At 35.7% G+C, this 21,352-nt stretch overlaps 1 protein-coding gene across 4 annotated transcripts in view; it reads right to left on the minus strand.

The window, feature by feature from the left end:
* LOC125650906 (3-hydroxyanthranilate 3,4-dioxygenase-like) overlaps nt 1–21,352 on the minus strand; it is a 50,876-nt gene that overhangs the window by 19,630 nt on the left and 9,894 nt on the right. Inside the window, exons 1-5 of one of the 4 annotated variants that reach the window (XM_056139330.1) lie at nt 17,830–17,887; nt 13,874–14,006; nt 8,126–8,207; nt 7,552–7,635; nt 949–1,055 (exon numbers count right to left, since the gene is read on the minus strand). In XM_056139330.1, coding sequence (XP_055995305.1) covers nt 949–1,055; nt 7,552–7,635; nt 8,126–8,207; nt 13,874–13,968 — 368 coding nt within the window. In that variant the 5' untranslated portion in view covers nt 13,969–14,006; nt 17,830–17,887. Of the gene's footprint in view, nt 1–948; nt 1,056–7,551; nt 7,636–8,125; nt 8,208–13,873; nt 14,007–17,407; nt 17,888–21,352 lie in introns of those variants that run through there. The other 3 variants (XM_048879484.2, XM_056139329.1, XM_056139328.1) reach the window with 3 other exon arrangements.

Here is a 21,352-nt window from a genome sequence, read left to right on the forward strand (position 1 = left end):
GAGTGATTATTTTTGGAAAGATTTAGAATAGTACGAAAACACGCAGCATCGTTTTTCAGTGTATAGGGACAGTCGGAGGAGAAATTGTCTTCTACAATTGTTGACAAGCAGAAAAGGAACCTAAAATGTCTCTTTTGTCCAAACTTTGTACTCCTAAATTGGAGGGAGAGGGCTCCTTTCATTCTTCAATTGATCAGTTCATTCATTATTACATTTTTACCATTCATTACTACCACCAAAAGAGTGGGGTGGGGGCCAGTTCACCAATTAATCTTATTTCACATGTGAAAATACATGTATATACACATACCCTATTGATAGAATAAAAATAACATTATACATAAATGTACATCTATATACATATAACCAATTGATAGAATAAAAATAACATACATAAATTAACGTACATATATACACATAACCTATTGATAGAATAAAAATAACATTATACATAATAGTCCATCTATATACACATAACCGCAGGTCAGAATAATATGCAGATATTGTTGCAGTACCACATCCCTAAAACTTTAGGTTGTTAAGGGGCGAGATCAAAAGTTCAATGTCTGACAAAAAATTAAATTTAAATTCACATAGTTTTCACCAAGACCCACCCCCCTTAAAACTAAATATAATGAATGTTGAAACTAATCGTTTAGTTTCAACATTCATTATATTTAGTTTTAAGGGGGGTGGGTCTTGGTGAAAACTATGTTAATTTGAATTTAATTTTCAACAGCCTTTTTTCTTTTTCCACAAAAGTGTAATCAATGTCGGATGACAGAAACTTAATGGAATTTTTACTCTCCCTCAATCCCCCTAACTATTTGAATTTAGATTTTTATCTGACATCAATCTTTTGATCTCGCCCCTAAAGAATATAATATGTATCATTTTTGTATCTGTGCTGTCAGCGAGACACACTTTTTGCTTAAACTTTGACGTTACCTTAATCCATCCTTCTCATTCTCTGCCCTCTCGCGTTCAATCACCAGACCAATAGTGTCAGCTTGTCTTTGTGGTGAATGGGCTATTCTGCCCGGGAGCAGGAATATCTGGGTAAAATCCAGCAATCATCATCACTATTTTCCAAGAGTTGTTATAGCATAAAATTCATCCAATTTTGTTTATAGCCATATTAAACAAGAGGTACTGTGAGCAATGCTCACTAAGAATACCCCCCGCTTACCCCAATCTCCCAAAGGGTGTTGTTAATAGGTATAAACTACCTCTTTTCTGAGTGTAAAAAACAAATGGCAAGACAAACCGAACCATATTGCTACTTCGATGTCCACTGCATGTGACCTTTGACCTTTTGACCCCAAAATCGATAGGGAACATCTTCATCCCATGGGTAGTCCATATGTATGATATGGTGACTGTAGGTGGAAAGGATAACGCTTTAGAGCCCGGAAACCATATTGCTACTTCGATGTCCAGTGCACTTGACCTTTGACCTTTTGACCCCAAAATCGATAGGGAACATCTTCATCCCATGGGTAGTCCATATGTATGATATGGTGACTGTAGGTGGAAAGGATAACGCTTTAGAGTCCGGAAACCATTGCGTCTACAGACAGACGGACGGACAACCCGATTCCAGTATACCCCCCCCCCCCCCCCCCCCCCGCAACTTGTTGCGGGGGGTATAATTACTTTATCATCAGTCCTGAGATACCCATTAACTGAAACCAAATCCTGTACCATATTTTTCTGACTATAGGCCCCCATGCTGTAACAGTCACGTGAATATTAGTTTTAAATATCTCTAGCCCCAAGGGTTATGAAATCTAGAATAATTTTCCTGTTCTGCAAATCTAAGTTAAATTCTAATATTCAACAACTGCATTATAAAACAAGATGGTGCTAAAACACAAATGCCCACACTAATGAAAGACTTTACGTAACATATAATATTTGTTACATTAACACTATATGACTATTTTGAACCCTACCTAGGACCTAGGGTATGTCACATTTACAATTTTCGTACAATCCTTTCTGCTTTTCCTAAATATGCATTTACTTTTTATACTGTATCAGCAAACTTAAAAGGAACATTGCATATTTCTAAACTTTTAAAATTTTTTCAGCAAAATTAATTTATTTCAAGCCTAAAACTACTTTATATGTATTTTAAATGAAACAGTTTACGTATAGTTTTTGAGTTTGAATGCGATAGAATTCAAATTTTGTGATATGCATATTTACATCTATATTTTACGCGCCATTATGTGTGACGTCATCTGCAACCTCGAGTAAGAAAAAGTTGTTAGCCATTTCATAAACATTAGCTTTCTAGAATGGATAAAAATTAAAGCTAATTATCACATTAACTGCTTGTAAATAACACTGTATTAGACTCTAGGGTGTTTTGTGCTGTTTAAGGGTGTACTAGCTGTCAGTAGAAAGGATTTAGACGAGTTCTTTTTTAAGTCACCTGAGTAAACTCAGATGACCTATTGCAATTGCATGGTTGTCGTCCGTCGTGCATCATCCGTTAACAATTGAACATTTTTAACTCTTCTTAATAACTATCATTCCAATTCTTTTCAAATTTGGTATGAAGCATCATTGGGACAAGGGGGACATAAATTGTAAATTTCAGGACTCCAGCACCCCTGGGGCCCTAGGGGTGGGACAAAAACTGCCCAAAATTGACCAATTTTCAAAGATATTCTTCTCAAGAACCATGCACACATGTAAGAAAAACTAAATGCATAGTGATGTAGAGCAGGAAGGCCTCTACCAAAATTGTAAATTTCATGATCCCCAGGGTAGGGTTTCTGACCCCAGGGCAGGGCCAAACTTGGTATATAGTGTTTACTTGTAAAACACTTAAATAACATCTTCTTTAGTGCTATTGATACTAAATTGAAAGTAAATGGATATTTAGAAAGAACAGGTAGTCCTTTACCAAAATTGTAAATTTGATGATCCCAGGGGTAGGGGTTTTGATATCAGGGTGGGGCCAAAATGGTCAGTTATTAAATATGTGAACAATAGACATTTTTAACTTCTTCTTGATAACTATCATTCCAATTCTTTTCAAATGGTACGACACATATTTGGAACAGGGGGAACATAAATCGTAAATTTCAAGATTTCAGCACCCCTGGGACCCTAGGGGCAGGGCAAAAACTGCCCAAAATAGACCAATTTTCAAAAATCTTCTTCTCAAGAACCGCACACGTTTAAGAAAAACTAAATGCATAATGATGTAGAGCAGCAAGGCCTCTACCAAAATTGTAAATTTCATTATCCCCAGGGTAGGAATTCTGACTCCAGGGTGGGGCCAAACTTGGTCTATAGTGTTTATGTGTAAAACACTTAAATAACATCTTCTTTAGTGCTATTGATACTAAACTGAAAGTAAATGGATATTTAGAAAGAACAGGTAGTCCTTTACCAAAATTGTTAATTTGATGATCCAAAGGGTAGGGGTTTTGATATCAGGGTGGGGCCAAAGTGGTCAGTTATTAAATGTGTGAACAATATACATTTTTACCTTCTTCTTGATAAATATCATTCCAATTCTTTTCAAATTTGGTATGAAACATATTTGAAACAAGGGGGACATAATTTGTAAGTTTCAGGAATCCTGCACCCCTGGGGCTCTAGGGGCAGGGCAAAAACTGCCCAAAATAGACCAATTTTCAAAAATCTTCTTCTTTACCACCACACATGTGTAAGAAAAACTAAATGCATAGTGATGTAGAGCAGGAAGGCCTCTACCAAAATTGTAAATTTCATGATCCCTGGGTTAGGGGTTCTGACCCCAGGATGGGGACCAAACTTACTATATAGTGTTTATGTGTAAAACACTTAAATAACGTCTTCTTTAGTGTTATTTATACTAAATTGAAACTAAATGGATATTTAGAAATAGCAGTTAGTCCTTTACCAAAATTGTACATTTGATGATCCCTGGAGTAGGGGTTCTGATCCCAGGGTGGGGCCAAACTTAGTATATAGTATATGTGTAAGTTTGCTGATACTGTATATAACCTTAATGTATACTAAGGTATAGCAGATTGTAAATTTACAATTTATATCCCCCTTGTTCTAAAGATGCTTTGACCAAATTTGAAAAGCATTGGACTGCTAGTTATCAAGAAGAAGTTAAAAATGTTCTATTATTTACACATTTAACAACTGACCATTTTTGACCCACCCTCATACTAAAACCGGTATTCCTGGGATCATCAAATTTACAATTTTGGTAAAGGACTACCTGCTCTTTATAAATATCTATTTAGTTTCAATTTAGTATCAATAGCACTAAACAAGAGGCCCATGGGCCACATCACTCACCTGAGTCAACTTGGTCCATATCAGAAGACTTTCTATATATATTTGCATGTAAAACTGTAGTCCTTATTATGGCCCCAACCTACCCCTGGAGGCCATGGTTTTTGCAAACTTGAATCTACACTATGTCAGAAAGCTTTCATGTAAATGTGAACTTCTTTGGCCCAATGGTTCTTGAGAAGAAGATATTTAAAGATTTTTCCTATATATTTGTATGTAAAACTTTGATCCCCTATTGTGGCCCCATCCAATCCCCGGGGGCCAGGATTTTAACAATTTTGAATCTGCACTATATCAGAAAACTTTCATATAAATTTCATCTTTTCTGGCTCAGTGGTTTTTAAGAAGAAGATTTTTAAAGATTTTTCCTATATATTTGTATGTAAAACTTTGATCCCCATTGTGGCCCCATCCTACCCCCAGGGGCCATGATTTTAACAAACCTGAATCTGCACTATGTCAGAAAGCTTTCATGTAAATATCAGCTTTTCTGGCTCAGTGGTTCTTGAGAAGAAGATTTTTAAAAGATTTTCTCTATATATTTGTATGTAAAACTTTGATTCCCTATTGTGGCCCCATCCAATTCCCGGGGGCCATGATTTTAACAATTTAGAATCTGCACTACCTAATAAAGCTTATCTATAAATTTTATCTTTTCTGGCCCAGTGGTTCTTGAGAAGAAAATTTTTTAACGACCCTACCCTATTTTTACCTTTTCTTGATTATCTCCCCTTGGAAGGTGGCCTGGCCCTTTATTTTAACAATTTAGAATTCCCGTTACCTAAGGATGCTTTGTGCCAACTTTGGTTGAAATTGACCCAGTGGTTTTTGAGAAGAAGTCGAAAATGTGAAAAGTTTACAGACGGACAGACAGACGGACGACTGACAAAATGTGATCAGAAAAGCTCACATAAAAAGATATCATTTAAGTGTTTTACACATAAACACTAAATATACCAAGTTTGGTCATGCCTTGGGGTCAAAACCTCTACCCCAGGGATCATGAAATTTAAAATTTTGGTAGAGGCCTTCCTACACTACATTATGATGTATTTAGTTTTTCTTACACATGTGGTTCTAGAGAAGAATATTTTTGAAAATTTGCCAATTTTTGGCAGTTTTTGTCTCAACCTTCAGGTCCCAGGGGTGCAGGAGACCTGAAATTTACAGTTTATGTCCCCCTTCGGCCTTGTCCCAACGATGATTCATACCAAATCTGAAAAGAATTGGAATGGTAGTTATTAAGAAGAAATAAAAAATGTTCAAATGTTAACGCACAATGGACGACACATGAAGACGGACACAAATTAATTGCAAATTAGGTCACCAAAGTAACTCAGGTAACCTAAATATATCAATCTTTAATGCACAACAGAACATTGCAATGGACACAGACCAATAGCAATAGGTGACTTGAGTGATTCAGGTGAATCAAAAATCTTTTTGCCAAACTTCACATATTGATAGTTCCCAGACCTGCATCTAACCAATGAACTACTTCATATGATGAATGACTAGCTCACACAATGAACTACTTCATATGACGAATGACTCACACAATGAACTACTTCGTAAAGTGAATGACTCACACAATAAACTACTTCATATGATGAACTTCATATGATGAATGACATGCAGAATGAACTGCTTTATATGATGAATGACTCACACAATGAACTACTTCATATGACGAATGACTCACACAATGAACTACTTCATATGGCGAATGACTCACACAATGAACTACTTCATATGATGAATGACTCACACAATGAACTACTTCATATGATGAATGACTCACACAATGAACTACTTCATATGAGATGAACTTCATATGACGAATGACCCACACAATGAACTACTTCATATGATGAATGACTCATACAATGAACTACTTCATATGACAAATGACTCACACAATGAACTACTTCATATTTCATATGGTGAATGACTCACACAATGAACTACTTCATATGATGAATGGCTCACATAATGAACTACTTCATATGATGAACTTCATATGACGAATGACTCACACAATGAACTACTTCATATTTCATATGGCGAATGACTCACACAATGAACTACTTCATATGGCAAATGACTCGCACAATGAACTACTTCATATGATGAATGGCTCACACAATGAACTACTTCATATGATGAACTTCATATGACAAATGACTCACACAATGAACTACTTCATATGGCAAATGACTCACACAATGAACTACTTCATATGACAAATGACTCACACAATGAACTACTTCATATGATGAATGGCTCACACAATGAACTACTTCATATGATGAACTTCATATGACAAATGACTCACACAATGAACTACTTCATATGGCGAATGACTCACACAATGACCAATAACTGTTAAAATAGTTGAAATGAGTTTTTTTTAAAATATATATATAAGGAATATGTTGAATGACCATGACCTTTGCAACATGACCTTGAGTGACCTTTTTCTGAAAGTCATTTGCCAATTACTTATTTGTGTGATATATGATCAAATACCTGTTCAAAATATGTTGAAATAAGGAACTTTTTCTTGCATAAGGTATATGTTCTGAGTGACCTTGACCTGTTGAAATATTGTTAAAATGATTGATTGATTGATTGATTAAATATTGTTTTACGTCCCTCTCGAGAATATTTCACTCATATGGAGACGTTACCACTGCTGGTCAAGGGCTGCAAAATTTAGGCCGATGCTCGGCGCTTATGGCCATTGAGCAGGGAGGGATCTTTATCGTACCACACCTGCTCTGACACAGGACCTTGATTTTTGCGATCTCATCCAAAGCACCGCCCCATTTAGTCGCCTTCTACGACAAGCAAGGGGTACTGAGGACCTATTCTAACCCGGATCCCCACAGTCCCCCCCCCCCCATATATAAGGTATATGTTCTGAATGACCTTGACCAAATGACTTTGAGACTTGACCTTTGTTTGAAAGCCATTTCAGGGGGAGTATTACTTATTTGTGTGATCAATACCTGTTCAAAAACTGTGAAATAAAACACTTTTTCCTTATACAAGGTATAGGTTCTGAGTGACCTTGACCTTTTCAAAATGACCTTGATCCAAAAGTCCCAAAGGAATTTTTGAGAACATTTATATCAATTTCTGATGAAAGATTTAGGAGATATGAGTTTGAATGGACGGACAGACAGTGACTATATCCTCCCATGAAAATGTTCGGGGAGCATGCATAAACATAATTACCTCCCCTTCTTTTATTGGCACATCACGATGTTTTCCATGCTCCACAACCTTAAGGCACATGTCACCTTTTAGCATGTAGAAAAGCTGAAATAAAATTCAAATTCACAGATATTACATAAGGTTTCTCAATCAGTGTGGTGCGACATCATAAAATTTCACAGAAGTCCCAGGCGCTAACATTATTTTTGAGAAAGTATTTCTAGTTATGATTTATGTGTGTAAAACCTGACCTCCCTTCTCAAAAGAAAAATGGGTTGTCTGCTCAACATGCAACAAATGCAGATCACAATTATATCGGTGTGTGCAACAAGAAATAACAATGAAAGAAATAGAGAGTGTCAACAATGATGTTGATAATAACCAAATTTGGTCGTCTAAAAGTATTAAACTACTTAAGAATAAAGTATAATTAATGGATTATCATTCTGAACAATAATTATCAGTGGTAGGTAAAGAATGTGTGCGCTCATAAATTTATAAGCTTCTAAATTACACAAGCATTAATCAATGACTGCTATCTAGACAGAAGTCACCATATTTCATGCTCTCTAGTCTCTCTAAGAATTTAACTAACCTCTTCTCCTTCTTCTATGTGATAATCTTTTCTTTGGTTTGGACCACCAACAAAAAATGACTTAACTTGCCCATCATTATGCCTACAATAAAATATAATCCATTTTGTGGGAGGTACATCTCAGTTTCTCATGATGCATATCTTTCAGCAGTTCAAGGAATTGAAATGACAGTTACCAAGAAGATGTTAAAAATGTTCTAATGTTCAAACATTCAATAACTGACCATTTTGGCCTTACCCTGATATCATAACCCCTACCCCTGGGATCCTCAAATCATAACAAAATTCAGTTTTTGCCCCACCCCTAAGGCCCCAGGAGTGTAGGAGTCCTGAGATTTACAATTCATGTCCCCTTGTTCTAAAGAGTCTTCATACCAAATTTGAAAGGAATTGGAGAGGTAGTTATCAAGAAGTTAAAAATGTTCAATGTTGTTAACGCACGACAAATAATGACAGACGCAGACCAATTGCAATAGTAAGTCCATTTCCAAGGTCAAGGTCAAACTTAATGAAATAATGAAGTCTTGCCTAAAAGAGTCTATATATACAAAATATAGTTTAGGAGATATTGAATAATTCTGGGTTATTTTTCATACTTAAAGGCCAAAAGATCAAACACTATTGTGTCATAAAGAGTATATATACAAAACTTGAAAGCCCCTTCCAAAATAGTTCTGGATATATTTATTGGGTAATGTTTCTTAAAAGTAGGTCTAAACTCATGATATGAAATGAAAGTTCTTGTCATAAGAAATATATACTACTTATGAAAGATCTACCTTAAATAATTTAAGAAATATTGTATAGGTCACATTTTTATTAAAAGTAGGCCAAATTTCCAGGTCAAAGTCACAAGATCATACACCATTGCATCACCTAAAGGGTACACAAAATATGAAAGCCCTAGCTAAAATATTTCAAGAGATAATTTAAAGATTTTTCTTATATATCAGCATATAACACGTACTTTAATCCCATGTCGTAGCCCCATCCTAACCCCGGGGACCATGAATTGCACAAACTTGCATCTACTCTATATCAGGAAGCATTCATGTAAATCTAAACTTTTCTGGCCCAGAGGTTCTTAAGAAGATTTTTAAAGATTTTCCCTAGGCCATCATTAAAATTTGTGTTTGTTTGATGTACTCCACATTTTTCAAGTCGGGTAGGTAGGTCGGTATTTTTTTTTTTTTTTTTTTGGAATGTCATGAAAATCAGATTAACACATAACGCTGCCAGGCAGAATAGAGTTTAGAACATTCATTTTGTACACATTGTATATTATACACGTAAATCTTCCAATGTCTTCTGAAATTTTCTCAGGACGTTTTTTATTCGTCACGGATGAGGACCTCAAACCGTTGTTAAGAAATAAATTAACACCCCTTTTTATTACCACCGATTGATTCTTCTATTTGTGCTTTGACATTCATAATAGTAATCACTTAAACACTAGCTTAAATGTGATCCATGAATATCCAAGTGAATTACATGATGACGGCAATTTACAATCAGTTTTAATATTGCCCAATATAATTTTAATGACGACTTCTCCGCATCGTTCCATTTGTTGTGACAATCATGTTCCATTCGTGTGTCTCAGTTTAAGAGCAAAGTAAAAGTGCCTTTCACGCGGTACGTACCTATTAAATCGTCATAACATTTAAATAATCCCATATCAAAATTTTATGCGTGTTTTTTCAGAAATATATATAGACCATCAACTTGAACGCAGACTCGTGATCCGCCATAATTTTGGTGCACTATCTCACGTGATTTTTGATTTAAGTAACATGGCTTTGACAAACTTTTGTACACAAATACGATCAGGCCTCGACGGGGGAGTTCGTAGCTCCTTGTTCTATCTTGTTGGTAGATAATGTGGTAATTTGGAGCAGAGATGCGGTATATTTGATCGTTCATATAGATAGGTGTTTGAAAAGTTCCCAGATTAACAAATGGTCATTATCAAAGTGAAAGTAGAACCGAAAGACGCCCAAAGAACATTTTGATACAGTGTAACAAAAATTCTGTAAAACAAGTAGTCCAAAAAAAAATGGCATCAAGTTTAAAACTTATTCGAAGAATGTCTACTTTCCAGGGAGCAAAAAAAAAAAAAAATAAAGTTTCGAAGTGTGGAAAAAACGATTGGGTCGGGGCAAATTTCACGGGTCGGTCGGAGTACATCAAACAAATCAATTTTTATTTTAAGCCCTATATATATTCACACATAAAACTTTGATCCCTTCTTGTGGTCCCACCCTACCTCCAGGGGCCATGATTTTTTTTAAAAACAACATAAATCTGCATAATGTCAGGAAGCTGCCATGTGAATTGGAACTTTTCTGGCCCAGTGGTTCTTGAAAAGATTTTTGCTATATACTCGCATTAAAAATTTTGATCCCAAATTATGGCCCCACCCTACACATGAGGGCCATGATTTGAACAAATTTGAATCTGCACTATGTTAAAAAACTTTCATATAAATTTCAACTCTTCTGCCCAGTCACCCGCCCCGGTTCTTGAGAAGATTTTTAAATGACCACGGCCTCTTTTGCATTTTCGTGATTATCTCCCCTTTGAAGGGGGCATGGCTCTTCATTTGAACAAATTTGAATCCCCTTTACCCAAGGACAATTTGTACCAAGTTTGATTGAAATTGGCCAAGTGGTTCAGGAGAGGAAGATGAAAATGTGAAAAGTTTACAGACAGATGGAGGGATGGACAACAGAAAAAAGGTGATCAGAATAACTCACTTGAGCTTTCACCTCAGGTGAGCTAATGATACAGAAATTGATATACATGTACTAGTATTCAAAAATAAAGAAAATTCTACCAAGGATTTTGGATATTTTGGAATTTTTTAGAAAATTTAATTTAAAAAATCAAAGGCCTGAAGGGCCTGAGAGTCGACTCGCACTTCATTGTCAACTGGAGTAGGTAATCTTGAAGGAGCAAGATAGTAGTAATCAAGGATGAAGAACATCATGTATGTATGTGTGCACGCTTCTTTTTTTTTGCATGCAGGATTTACTGTACTGACTCTCAGTGTATATTTCTAGAGTTTATTCAGCAATTAGACATAAAAAGCTACTACCAAAACAAAAAAGAAAACAAGAAATGTTTGTCAAACATATTATCCCCCATGGTGCAAAATTGAAAAGGGTTATACATATGAATCATTTAATTGGTAATAGTGCCAAATCAATTCAAGATATTGAGTGGACAATACATTATGTCCAGAGTGGACTCATTTTCGCTAGCCAAGGGTGACGATCCACGGTGTTTCTCTATTCACAGAAACACTGTGGGTCGTCACCCTTGGCTAGCGAAGATGGAGTGGACTGCATTTGAACTAAAAATGAATAGGGGTCATCTACTCCTGAGGATGTACCAGTGTACCAAGTTTGGTGTCAATCAAGCAACTGATTCTTGAAATATAAGAGACAATACATTACTATGTCCAATTTGACCCTTGACCTTTGATCAAGTGAACCTAAATTTAATAGGGGTCATTTACTCCTTAGGATTTACCAATATACCAAGTTTGATGTCTGTCAAGCAAAGGGTTCTCAAGATATTGAGCGGACAGTATATTCCTATGTCCAATGTGGCCCTTGACCTTTAACCATGTGACCTCAAAATCATCTACTCCTTCGGATGTGCCAGTGTTCCAAGTCTGATGTCTGTCGAGCAAAGGATCATTAAGATATTGAATGAAATATATTCCTATGTCCAGAGTGGATCGATTCTTGACCTTTTGACCTGAAAATCATTTGGGGTCCTCTTATTCCGGATATACTCGCCTATAAGTCGGATTTTTGGGAGTCAACTTTTGGTCCAAAACTCTATGTCCGACTTATAGGCGTGTCCTAAGAAGATTGGTTATAATTTTTCTCCGCAGCGTAATGTAGTGTTTTTTAAACAACTCCGACGATTATCATGGACTACCACACAAATGATTATTGTTCACAAATATCTAGACATATCGTATTGTTTATGTATTTTAAAATTATGTATGAAGTACAAGTATTTACATATCTAGTTAAGTGTATATTACATGTATTTATTTTGAAAATTATTTACATACTGGTAACTAATTCTTTCAATTCAAATCTATCGTTTATCGGTAAAATTGAATTACGAACACGATTTAATATTGAAATATTCATATGTATACCGGCTGAAATATATTTCATAAAAGATTGGATATTGTTAACAGATAATTTAGATCATCATTCTTGACTCTTAAAAACTTGATTGTTGATACAATCAATTATAACGGAATCCCAAAATAACAGTTTTTGCGAGGTGCGTGCCACTAAGTAAACACGGTGTCAGGTACTGGTAATTTGGAGACCATAAACAAGTGATCATTGCCCATAATAGATCAAGGGTTGCGTTTAATACCCCAAACAGATATGGCTTGGATATTGAGCACATCATAATTATTAATTTCTCAAAATATTTTTTGAAACATAGGTAAAAACACTAGAGCATTGAAATTGTCAACCGATTCTGACAAAAATTTGTACTGACTTACAAGCGGGTCAATGGCAAATTCCTACAAAATAACCTTAAAAAATACAACCGACTTATAGGCGAGTATATACGGTACTCATAACCAACCAACATATATGGAATATCATAACTATCAAGTGAATGATTCTCAAGATATTGAGCAAACATATGGTCAATCAATCGACAAGTGCAAGTAATCCCCCCTCCTTTCTTCTTTGAATAGGGGCATAAGTAATTGTTCACAGAATCTCAAATATAGTCACACAAATTTAGAAATATGACTAAATTGGTTTCCGTACTTCGGAAAACATAAATACTGACATTCTCTCACCAGAGGGCGTGTAGCACATGGAACTCTGGGTAGAAAATGTATAGTGCGAGTACCACATGGAACTCTGGGTAGGGAATGTATGGTGCGAGTAGCGCACAGAACTCTGAGTAGAGAATGAAATACTGACTGTTACAATGACATTAATGGGATCCATACTTTTACCCTTAAAAAATACAATCGGAATAATGCATGATTATATTTCTTACACCCGTATTTAACTCAATATGATACGCATATTGCTTACATCCTGAAACTAATCATTATGAAACTCATCATCGTGCAATTTTTTTAAAACTGTCATGATATTACGATACTGTGACAAGCACTTGATTATGTCAGATCTTTCTCTCTGTGGCTTTCTGCATTCTGCATGATTTCCATGGGTCTGGGAATATGCGATTACTTTTAACTTTCCATTTGCAGTAAACAACTGATGTACTTTACCCATTTAAATACGGCAAAATTTCGGAGTGTTATGTTTGAATTCTTCATTTAGTACCGATCAATCAAATTATTGGCTTTGATTATTATGATGTTTATAATTACCAATGAGGTCGTTATATTGCACCTTGGTATGGCATTTTTCGCAGCTAAATTACAATACATTGAACACTCGTCTGATAAATTTTGAAGTTTAAACAAAGAAATTATAATTCATATAAAAATGCTTCTGAAAAACTTAAGGGAGCTAAATAGCATACTCAAGATCCTCCCCTAAGTTTTTCAGTGAATGTGCAACATTGTCAAAATGTGAATGTATTTACCTTCATGACAAATCATTCGTATAATTCTGTATCGTGCAATGATGCATAGTGCATTTTATGAAAGAAAAATGTATGCATGCAGCAAAACACTGCACAAATAATAGATAATACAAGTCATATAAAAATACTTACATCATTTTATTGCAGACAGGTGGCAAGAAGAACTTTTGGTTTTCCTCCAACCATTTCTCTCTATTGTATATCACAGGCTTACTGATTTCTGTCATCTCTTTGTGACCTTTGTATCACTCAGGGACCTACTATACTATAAATAAATATAAAAACTCCTATTAATTAACAAACATCAATTAAAATTAGCAGACAGAAATACACATGAATATAACACAATCACTCAGTCATTTGTCTGACACTACTACCCTTAGGTATCAACTTGAATAGCTTAGTGGGTAAATCACATGACTCTAAGTAATGTGGGGGTCTCGGGTTTGATTCACATATTTTCAAGTCATTCATTGACCTGTCGTACATCATCATGGTGGGGGCAAGACAGGGTAAAATGAAGGTGAAAGAAGAGGGAGAGCAGAAGGGGGGGGGGGGGTGAGAAAGGGGAGAGAAAAGGGGGAGAGAAGATGAGGGAGAGAAGAGGAATGACTAGGAGAGCGAAGAGGACTGGGATGAGGGAGGGATGAGAATGAAAAGAAAGGAAAGAGGGAGGGAAAAATAATAAATTTGTCTTGATCATCAAAAAGTTAAAGATAAATTAAGAGGCCAACAGCCCTTATCGATCACCTGCATATTAGTTTCATATAAAGGTATACTTAGTCCCAAGTTACAAAATCTATAGCACCGGTGTAGCGGCCAGGTAATTTTTCACTATTGATTTGGAACCTTGCTTGTGAAATTCAGAATTTTGGTACATCCCTTTCAGACTGAGTGCTTTTCCTAAATAAGCATTTAGTTTTTAAGGTAGCTCATTACACTAAATTTTCATTTAATGGCTCGTTAAAGCACCTCTTATGAAGTATGATTTCACCATCAAAAAAGTGATACAAGCTCTCAAGTATTTTATATGATTTTTTTCGTGATTTATCCCAGAATGATAAAAAGGGTAACTTTGTTTGCAAATAAGATACTCAAGAGTCTAAATTTTGCTGTGATTTGATGCATAATATGAATATCTAAAAAAAACATGCCTAAATGACTCAGATTTTTTAAATAAGAAAAAAAATTATGAAAATTGAAAACGTTATTCGCTAATATTTTTTAAATCGGATAAACTCTTAAAAAAAACCATGTCAATTAGAAAAGAGATATATCAGAGAAATATATTTTAAAAAGAAATTGAAATGAAATGGTCAAAATTCAGAAATATTAATATTTTTCTAATTTGAACCAAGTCCGATCGGAATTCTAAAAAAGTAACCTTGCTTTAGAACATTGTAATCAGAAAACTATTACATTCCCTTGATGTTAAATGGTTTACAGACTAAACGAATTCATAAAGGAAACTGATTTCTTGATGAACATCATCAAATACAGGGTAGGTATTTCATAAACAATTTTCTAATGAAGTGGGGAGTCAATTTCATCTACATGTGTTTATCTTAAATTCTATTTTTTAACATGGGTGAAGGTCTTTTCCAACCAAACATGATTTTAACAAATCCGGGTGGTTTTGCACCAATGACCTATTCGCACCGAGTGGATTCGCCCCATTGTCCTAAGTGAATGCGCCCTGAGTGGTTTCGCTCCGATTGCCTATGTAATTAATGTTTATCTACAGCAAAAGTTGTTGGGGCGATTGGTCAGTGCATACTCTTCTTTAACGATGAACAATATAATTGAAATCAATTAATGCTGCAATTTATCAATGTCCAAGGTATGTCCATTTTTATCATTAACCTACAATTTTTGACATGGCAAGCTGCATTTATTGCGGAAAATCAATAAGTAAACTTTATCATATGAAACATGATTAGCATTTAGATAAGATTATTGTTTGTCTATTATGTGATTTTATTCAATCTTTAGATATTTATATAAATCACAAAATGAAGAATTTAATTAACATAAACTTAAAGCGGTGATATTTAAGTGAAAGCAGTTGATCATTCTAAAAAGGTGTCGAATTTTGAGATTCGTTAAATCATTATACTATTTTATGAATGCATGCTCTTCGAAAAAGGATCGATTCTATAAAGATAATATATACATTTAAAGTCAACGAGGAAACAGTGAACATTATCAAATGTCATTGAATATTTTGTGAACTCTTTAAGAAATATCTTATTTTGAAAAGCGTTTTGTATTGAAAATTAGCAATCATAAAAAAATCATAGATAAACATATAAATTGGGGCGAAATCACTCAACTATAGTAAATCAAGGCGAAACCACTCGACTATAACCCAATTTTCTACCTTATATTATCTGCATTGAAATTGGGACGTAAACGCCTGGGGCGAATCCGCTCAGTGCAAATAGGTAATTGGGGTGAAACCACCTAGCTTTTACCATTTTAACAAGCACAACAGACAGACTGTTTTAAATTTATTGATCCTTCCGTTTATTTGCTGATCTTGAGCCAAGGGACAGGCGTTAAGGTCGAACACTGTTTATGCTCTGAATATAACTTTCTGTGACATAATCACCAATTCCAGTTCCTTAAGTGACGAAATGTGAAATATTGAACTAGTTACTAAGGATTATAATTGTAATCAGTGAAATATTGAACTAGCTACTAAGGATTATAATTGTAATCAGTGAAATATTGAACTAGCTACTAAGGATTATAATTGTAATCAGTGAAATATTGAACTAGCTACTAAGGATTATAATTGTAATCAGTGAAATATTGAACTAGCTACTAAGGATTATAATTGTAATCAGTGGCGGATTTAAGGGGGAGGCGCAGCCAGTGCGCGTCCCCCTAAAATTTTAAAATTTAAGTTAAATCATGGATACCAGAAAAATGTACTAAACAATAAAAGAAGCAATAATTCTTCCACTCCCGGAGCAATAAATGACAAAATCTTTTGATTTCTTGAATGACTTTATTGGGAGAACTTAATTTTTTCCAAAAACCCTAAAAATTTGCGTCATTTTACTAATTTCACCTTATTAAAAATGATAAAAAATAGTACAAATGACTAAATAGGAGACATCCCTATTTCAAGCCCTATAAAATCTGTAAAATCCAGGAGCTTTGATCGCCCCCTGGGCCCCCACTAGGGCTTCGCCCTGGACCCAATGGGAGCCTCAAGACGGCCCCCAGACCCCCTGCCTCATAAAGTGGCGTCCCCCCCCGTAACCGCAATTCCTGGATCCGCCCCTGGTAATGTATAATATTATTGCACAATACATTGTCTGCACTTAATGTCCCAACAAGTGCTAAATTCCTCAACTGGGGAAGCTAGATCCTTAACAAATGTAAGCTGCCTTATGATGTAGACTTGATCACTTAATACTAGCATCTATATGTTTGGCTATAAATGTGCATCTGCTCTTTAAAAGACAAACATTAATTAACAATAACTTAACAAATTAAGAAATGGACTGTCAATGGGGCTCAATACCAACACCTGCACAATATGTGTTTTGTACTGAATAAATGAGGAAGACAACAAGAAAGTAGTTATTTAGTAGTTAGTCCATCATTATAGATCACCAAAACGCAGAATGAACAAATGTCAAAATACAAACTTACATCAAATTAGCTAAATCAAGCTTTCTAAACAGTTGGATACTTCAAAGTATAGTTAACAAACAGGTACATTAACGTATAAACAAGCGAGTGTACTAAGTAAACACTACAATGGAACAATACCTGTTAGCCTAGCTGGTGCTGAACTTTTCAAAGTGGCCAATGATATGACTGTTAAAGTGACACACCTATTTTTAAATGACCTTGATGAACATACTTAGTTTATGCATGCACATGTAGATCTAAATATTTAGTTTGTAAACGTCTCTGGTTTATGGCGGATCTGGTAGATCCAATATTGTTGCTTTGCGGAACCAGTGACTTGAAGAAGTTATTATTTGAATATTAATTCAGTATTCATTTTATCTATCGTTGTTATGGTTCGCCCGATTTTCTGATCCAGAAATGGTTCCGTAATAGGGTACCTGTAAAATGCGAAACGAAACTAGATGCTGTCAAGTATACTCTCCGTCGTCAGGGGAGGATCCAGGAATTGCGGTTACAGGGGGCGCAACTTTATTATATATTTTTATTTATATTTATTCACCAATCATGGACCCTCAGGGGACATATACAAATTAACAATTAAACATTATAACTACATGATACAATTTACACATGTGTACCATAAATAACATGTTAAGGGTTCAGTCTACATTGATCGACATAGACCTGTATTCAATTATCATCACAATACTGACTGGAAAAGTCATTAAGTACGCTATATGGGAAGTAAAGTAAAACAATATTATAAAATGTTGTCACAAACACAGAGGGTACCAAGTGACGGTGTCTGAGCCAAGTCGATCAGACTGGCAGTCTTGTACCCAAGTACCTGGGCAGGTCAAAAGCCGGAATGGAGGTAGTGGTACTAAAACAAGTACCTATATCTCCGCTAATACTCATCATATTTTTATTCGGTAAAAAAATCCCACAATCTACGGGGCAACACCTTTCAGAATATAAAAAACAATTTTAAAATCTAAGATGACAACTAATAGAAATCCCTCCCGGAATAAGCAGTGATTGAAAAAAGTTGGTATCTTGGGTATCAAATATTTTACTATAAATCCTGTTATAGTTGATAGTTTTTTATTTGGTAAAATTTCCCATAAAGCATAGGGCAATACCATTTAGAAAATATAAAAAAAAAGTTGCACATATTTGCTGGAAAGTGTTTGAAAATCCTGCCGGAATGAGAAAATATGGGGAGAAAATGGAGAGGTCATATGGGAGTCGTTGTTTTATAAAATCATATATCTAAAAAAAATATTGCATGTTGATTTTTTCGGATAACTTTCCCACAATCTACAAGGCAAGATCTTTTAAAACATGTAAAGGTTTTTAGAAATATGTGCATGTTTAGTATGTGAAAAGCCTGCCGGAATAAGCGGAGATCGTCAAAATTCCGTGCCCAAATTGGCGATCGAGTCAATGTTTTTAAAGATATGCCGATAGGTGTGAAAAATGCATTACGTCTAATGAGAAGACGGCTTCCCTTCCGGATAATGGAAATGAACTGAATAATTAAATCTTCAAAGTGAGTTAGAATATACCCAAGCTGAATTAAATATCATTATGCAGTTTTCATTGCACAGAAGCAGCGTGCCAACAGAAGCTGTTCAATTATAAATTAATTTGCGTATTAATGATCACATATATCTTAAATTTCATTGGTTCATACTTATACGGTGGAAACATTTAAATATCAGATTATTTTCCTTGAACATCACTTTGCCATATTACTTGTATCATACAGGTGTATATAATTCTCAAAACCCATAGTGCTACGATTCTTCGTATTCTCTACTGTGCTTAGTGTATGCTTTCTTTCAGTGTGAAACCACATAAATATAATTGTGTGTTTTAGTTTGAGAAAGTGTGTTGTGTGATAAAATATCTGTGTTATTCGTGGGAGATTCTCAGCTGAAGTACCTTCATCGTGTGCTGGGCGACGACTCCACCGTGCGATTTTCATCGGGATTCCGTGTGGAGCAGATGTGGGCTCTCCTTTGTGGGATTGTTAGGGGTTTCCGGACCATTGTCATCCATGCAGGAACGAACAACATTCCAGATAAGGACCCCCGCACCACTCTTCACCGCTACCTGCTAAAGAACATCTGGGATGCAAACCCCAACGTAAAGATCATCGCGATTTCAACTGTTTTGAAGGAACGTGCAACGTTGGATTCCTCGATAGCTGCAACAGGAAAGCAATCGACGTCAACTGTGTCTTCTTTGCCCGCGTCTGTGTCTTCTGTGATCGCGTGTGTCACCTCGACTGTATGCCAGCGTGAGTGCAAGTGTGCCGAAGAGTTAACAAGTCAGCAAGTCAACAAGTGTGCCTGTTGGTCGCAAGAATGAGTCGTCTGCTAGTCCTCCTGTCACCTCGTCTACGTCCACACCGTTGGAATCGAAGCCCGCATCGACCTGGACAAGAGTGACGAAGAATACGAAGAAGTATTTGAGGAAGAATCGCGCTACATTCCTAACAGGATACTCACCTGCAACGTTGGAACAGGAAACATTTACAAGGAGACCAAGAGATGTCAGAGTGGAAAAGAAGAAAAGAGTACAAGTGAGCACGGAGAAGAAAAATGTGAACAAGAATACAGCGGTCAAGTGTGTAAGGAAGAGTGCTTCTAGAGAGCAAGAGGAAGCAAGGGTTTTATTTCAGGATAGTGTGGCTGTAGTGAGGTCTAGTGCCAGAGTGAAAGGCGGTGGTGTTTCTGTGTATGCTTTGGATGAAGTCATGGACCAACGACAGATCATCGACATTCTGTGAAATCCGGATACTAATAAAGTGTGTGATATTCCACCGGTGAAGCCAAAGGGGGGGGGGGGGGGGGGGGGGAATCTATGTGGTCAACAACAAGAAAGATGCGATCAATACCAGTGGATCAACAACGGAAGTTCAACTGTCAAATTAGAGGGGGGTGATCAACTCCAGCGAAAATATTTCAAGATCAAAACAACACGAAAGAATTCGTCAAAAAAAAGAAAAAGCAATCGGGTTAACAAATTTTACGCGGAGTGCTTACTTCCTGTAATCGAACCGAAATCTAGTGTGAATACTGTACGTCGGCGACGAAACTTCCTACAGATCACTACCGCATGGTAACAGCAAAAAAGAAAATGGATTCGTGAGAACTTGTCCATCTATTATTCAACAAATTAAAGATGACTCTGAAAATGGATTGTTGCCATCTCAAATTTTCGATAAATTAAATGCAGCAAATAGAGTCCCCAGCGGTGAATATATCGGTGTCAGGAACGCTCGCGATGTAAAACAACTCAAGAACATCACAACAAGTGTTAATAATGCAAAGAAATTAAGCAAAGACGAAATCTATAACTTAATTTTGCTAGGCTATCATTTAGATGGATTCGTTCACGAAATTAAAGTTTTTCCTGATTTGGTAGCTATTTTAGGTTTACCAGAAATGTTTCAAATTTTTAATCAGTTGTTAGACATAGATGAATCAAGTTTTTCAATTTGCATGGGCTATGATACTACTTTTAATCTTGGTGATTTCTATGTTACTCCCCTGATTTTCAGACATGTACTTTTTGAGAGCAAACCAAGTATACCGTCAGCTTTTTGGTCCACGAGCGTAAGTATCAAAAAATGTCACGGGCGTTTATTTGATTATATAACTGGAAAAAAAACAACAACAAAAAAACAACCAAAATTACCACAAAGAAAATTGCAATTGTCACTGATAGGGAAAAGGGTGTATCAAATGCTATAAGAAAAATGTTACCGAATTGTGTAAATTTATGTTGTTGGAATCACTTGAAACGGGATTTTAAGTTTTGGTTGCAAAAGAATGGTGCTCAGAGCAATGAAATATCAGTGTATGTACAGGGTTTAGTTCAGGTATTACAGAGTGATGGGGATGACGTGGAAGAAGTTATAAATGATATTACAAAAAAATGGTCACAATC

This window comes from Ostrea edulis, chromosome 5, assembly GCF_947568905.1.
Source record: "Ostrea edulis chromosome 5, xbOstEdul1.1, whole genome shotgun sequence".
Taxonomy (NCBI): Eukaryota; Metazoa; Mollusca; class Bivalvia; order Ostreida; family Ostreidae; genus Ostrea; species Ostrea edulis.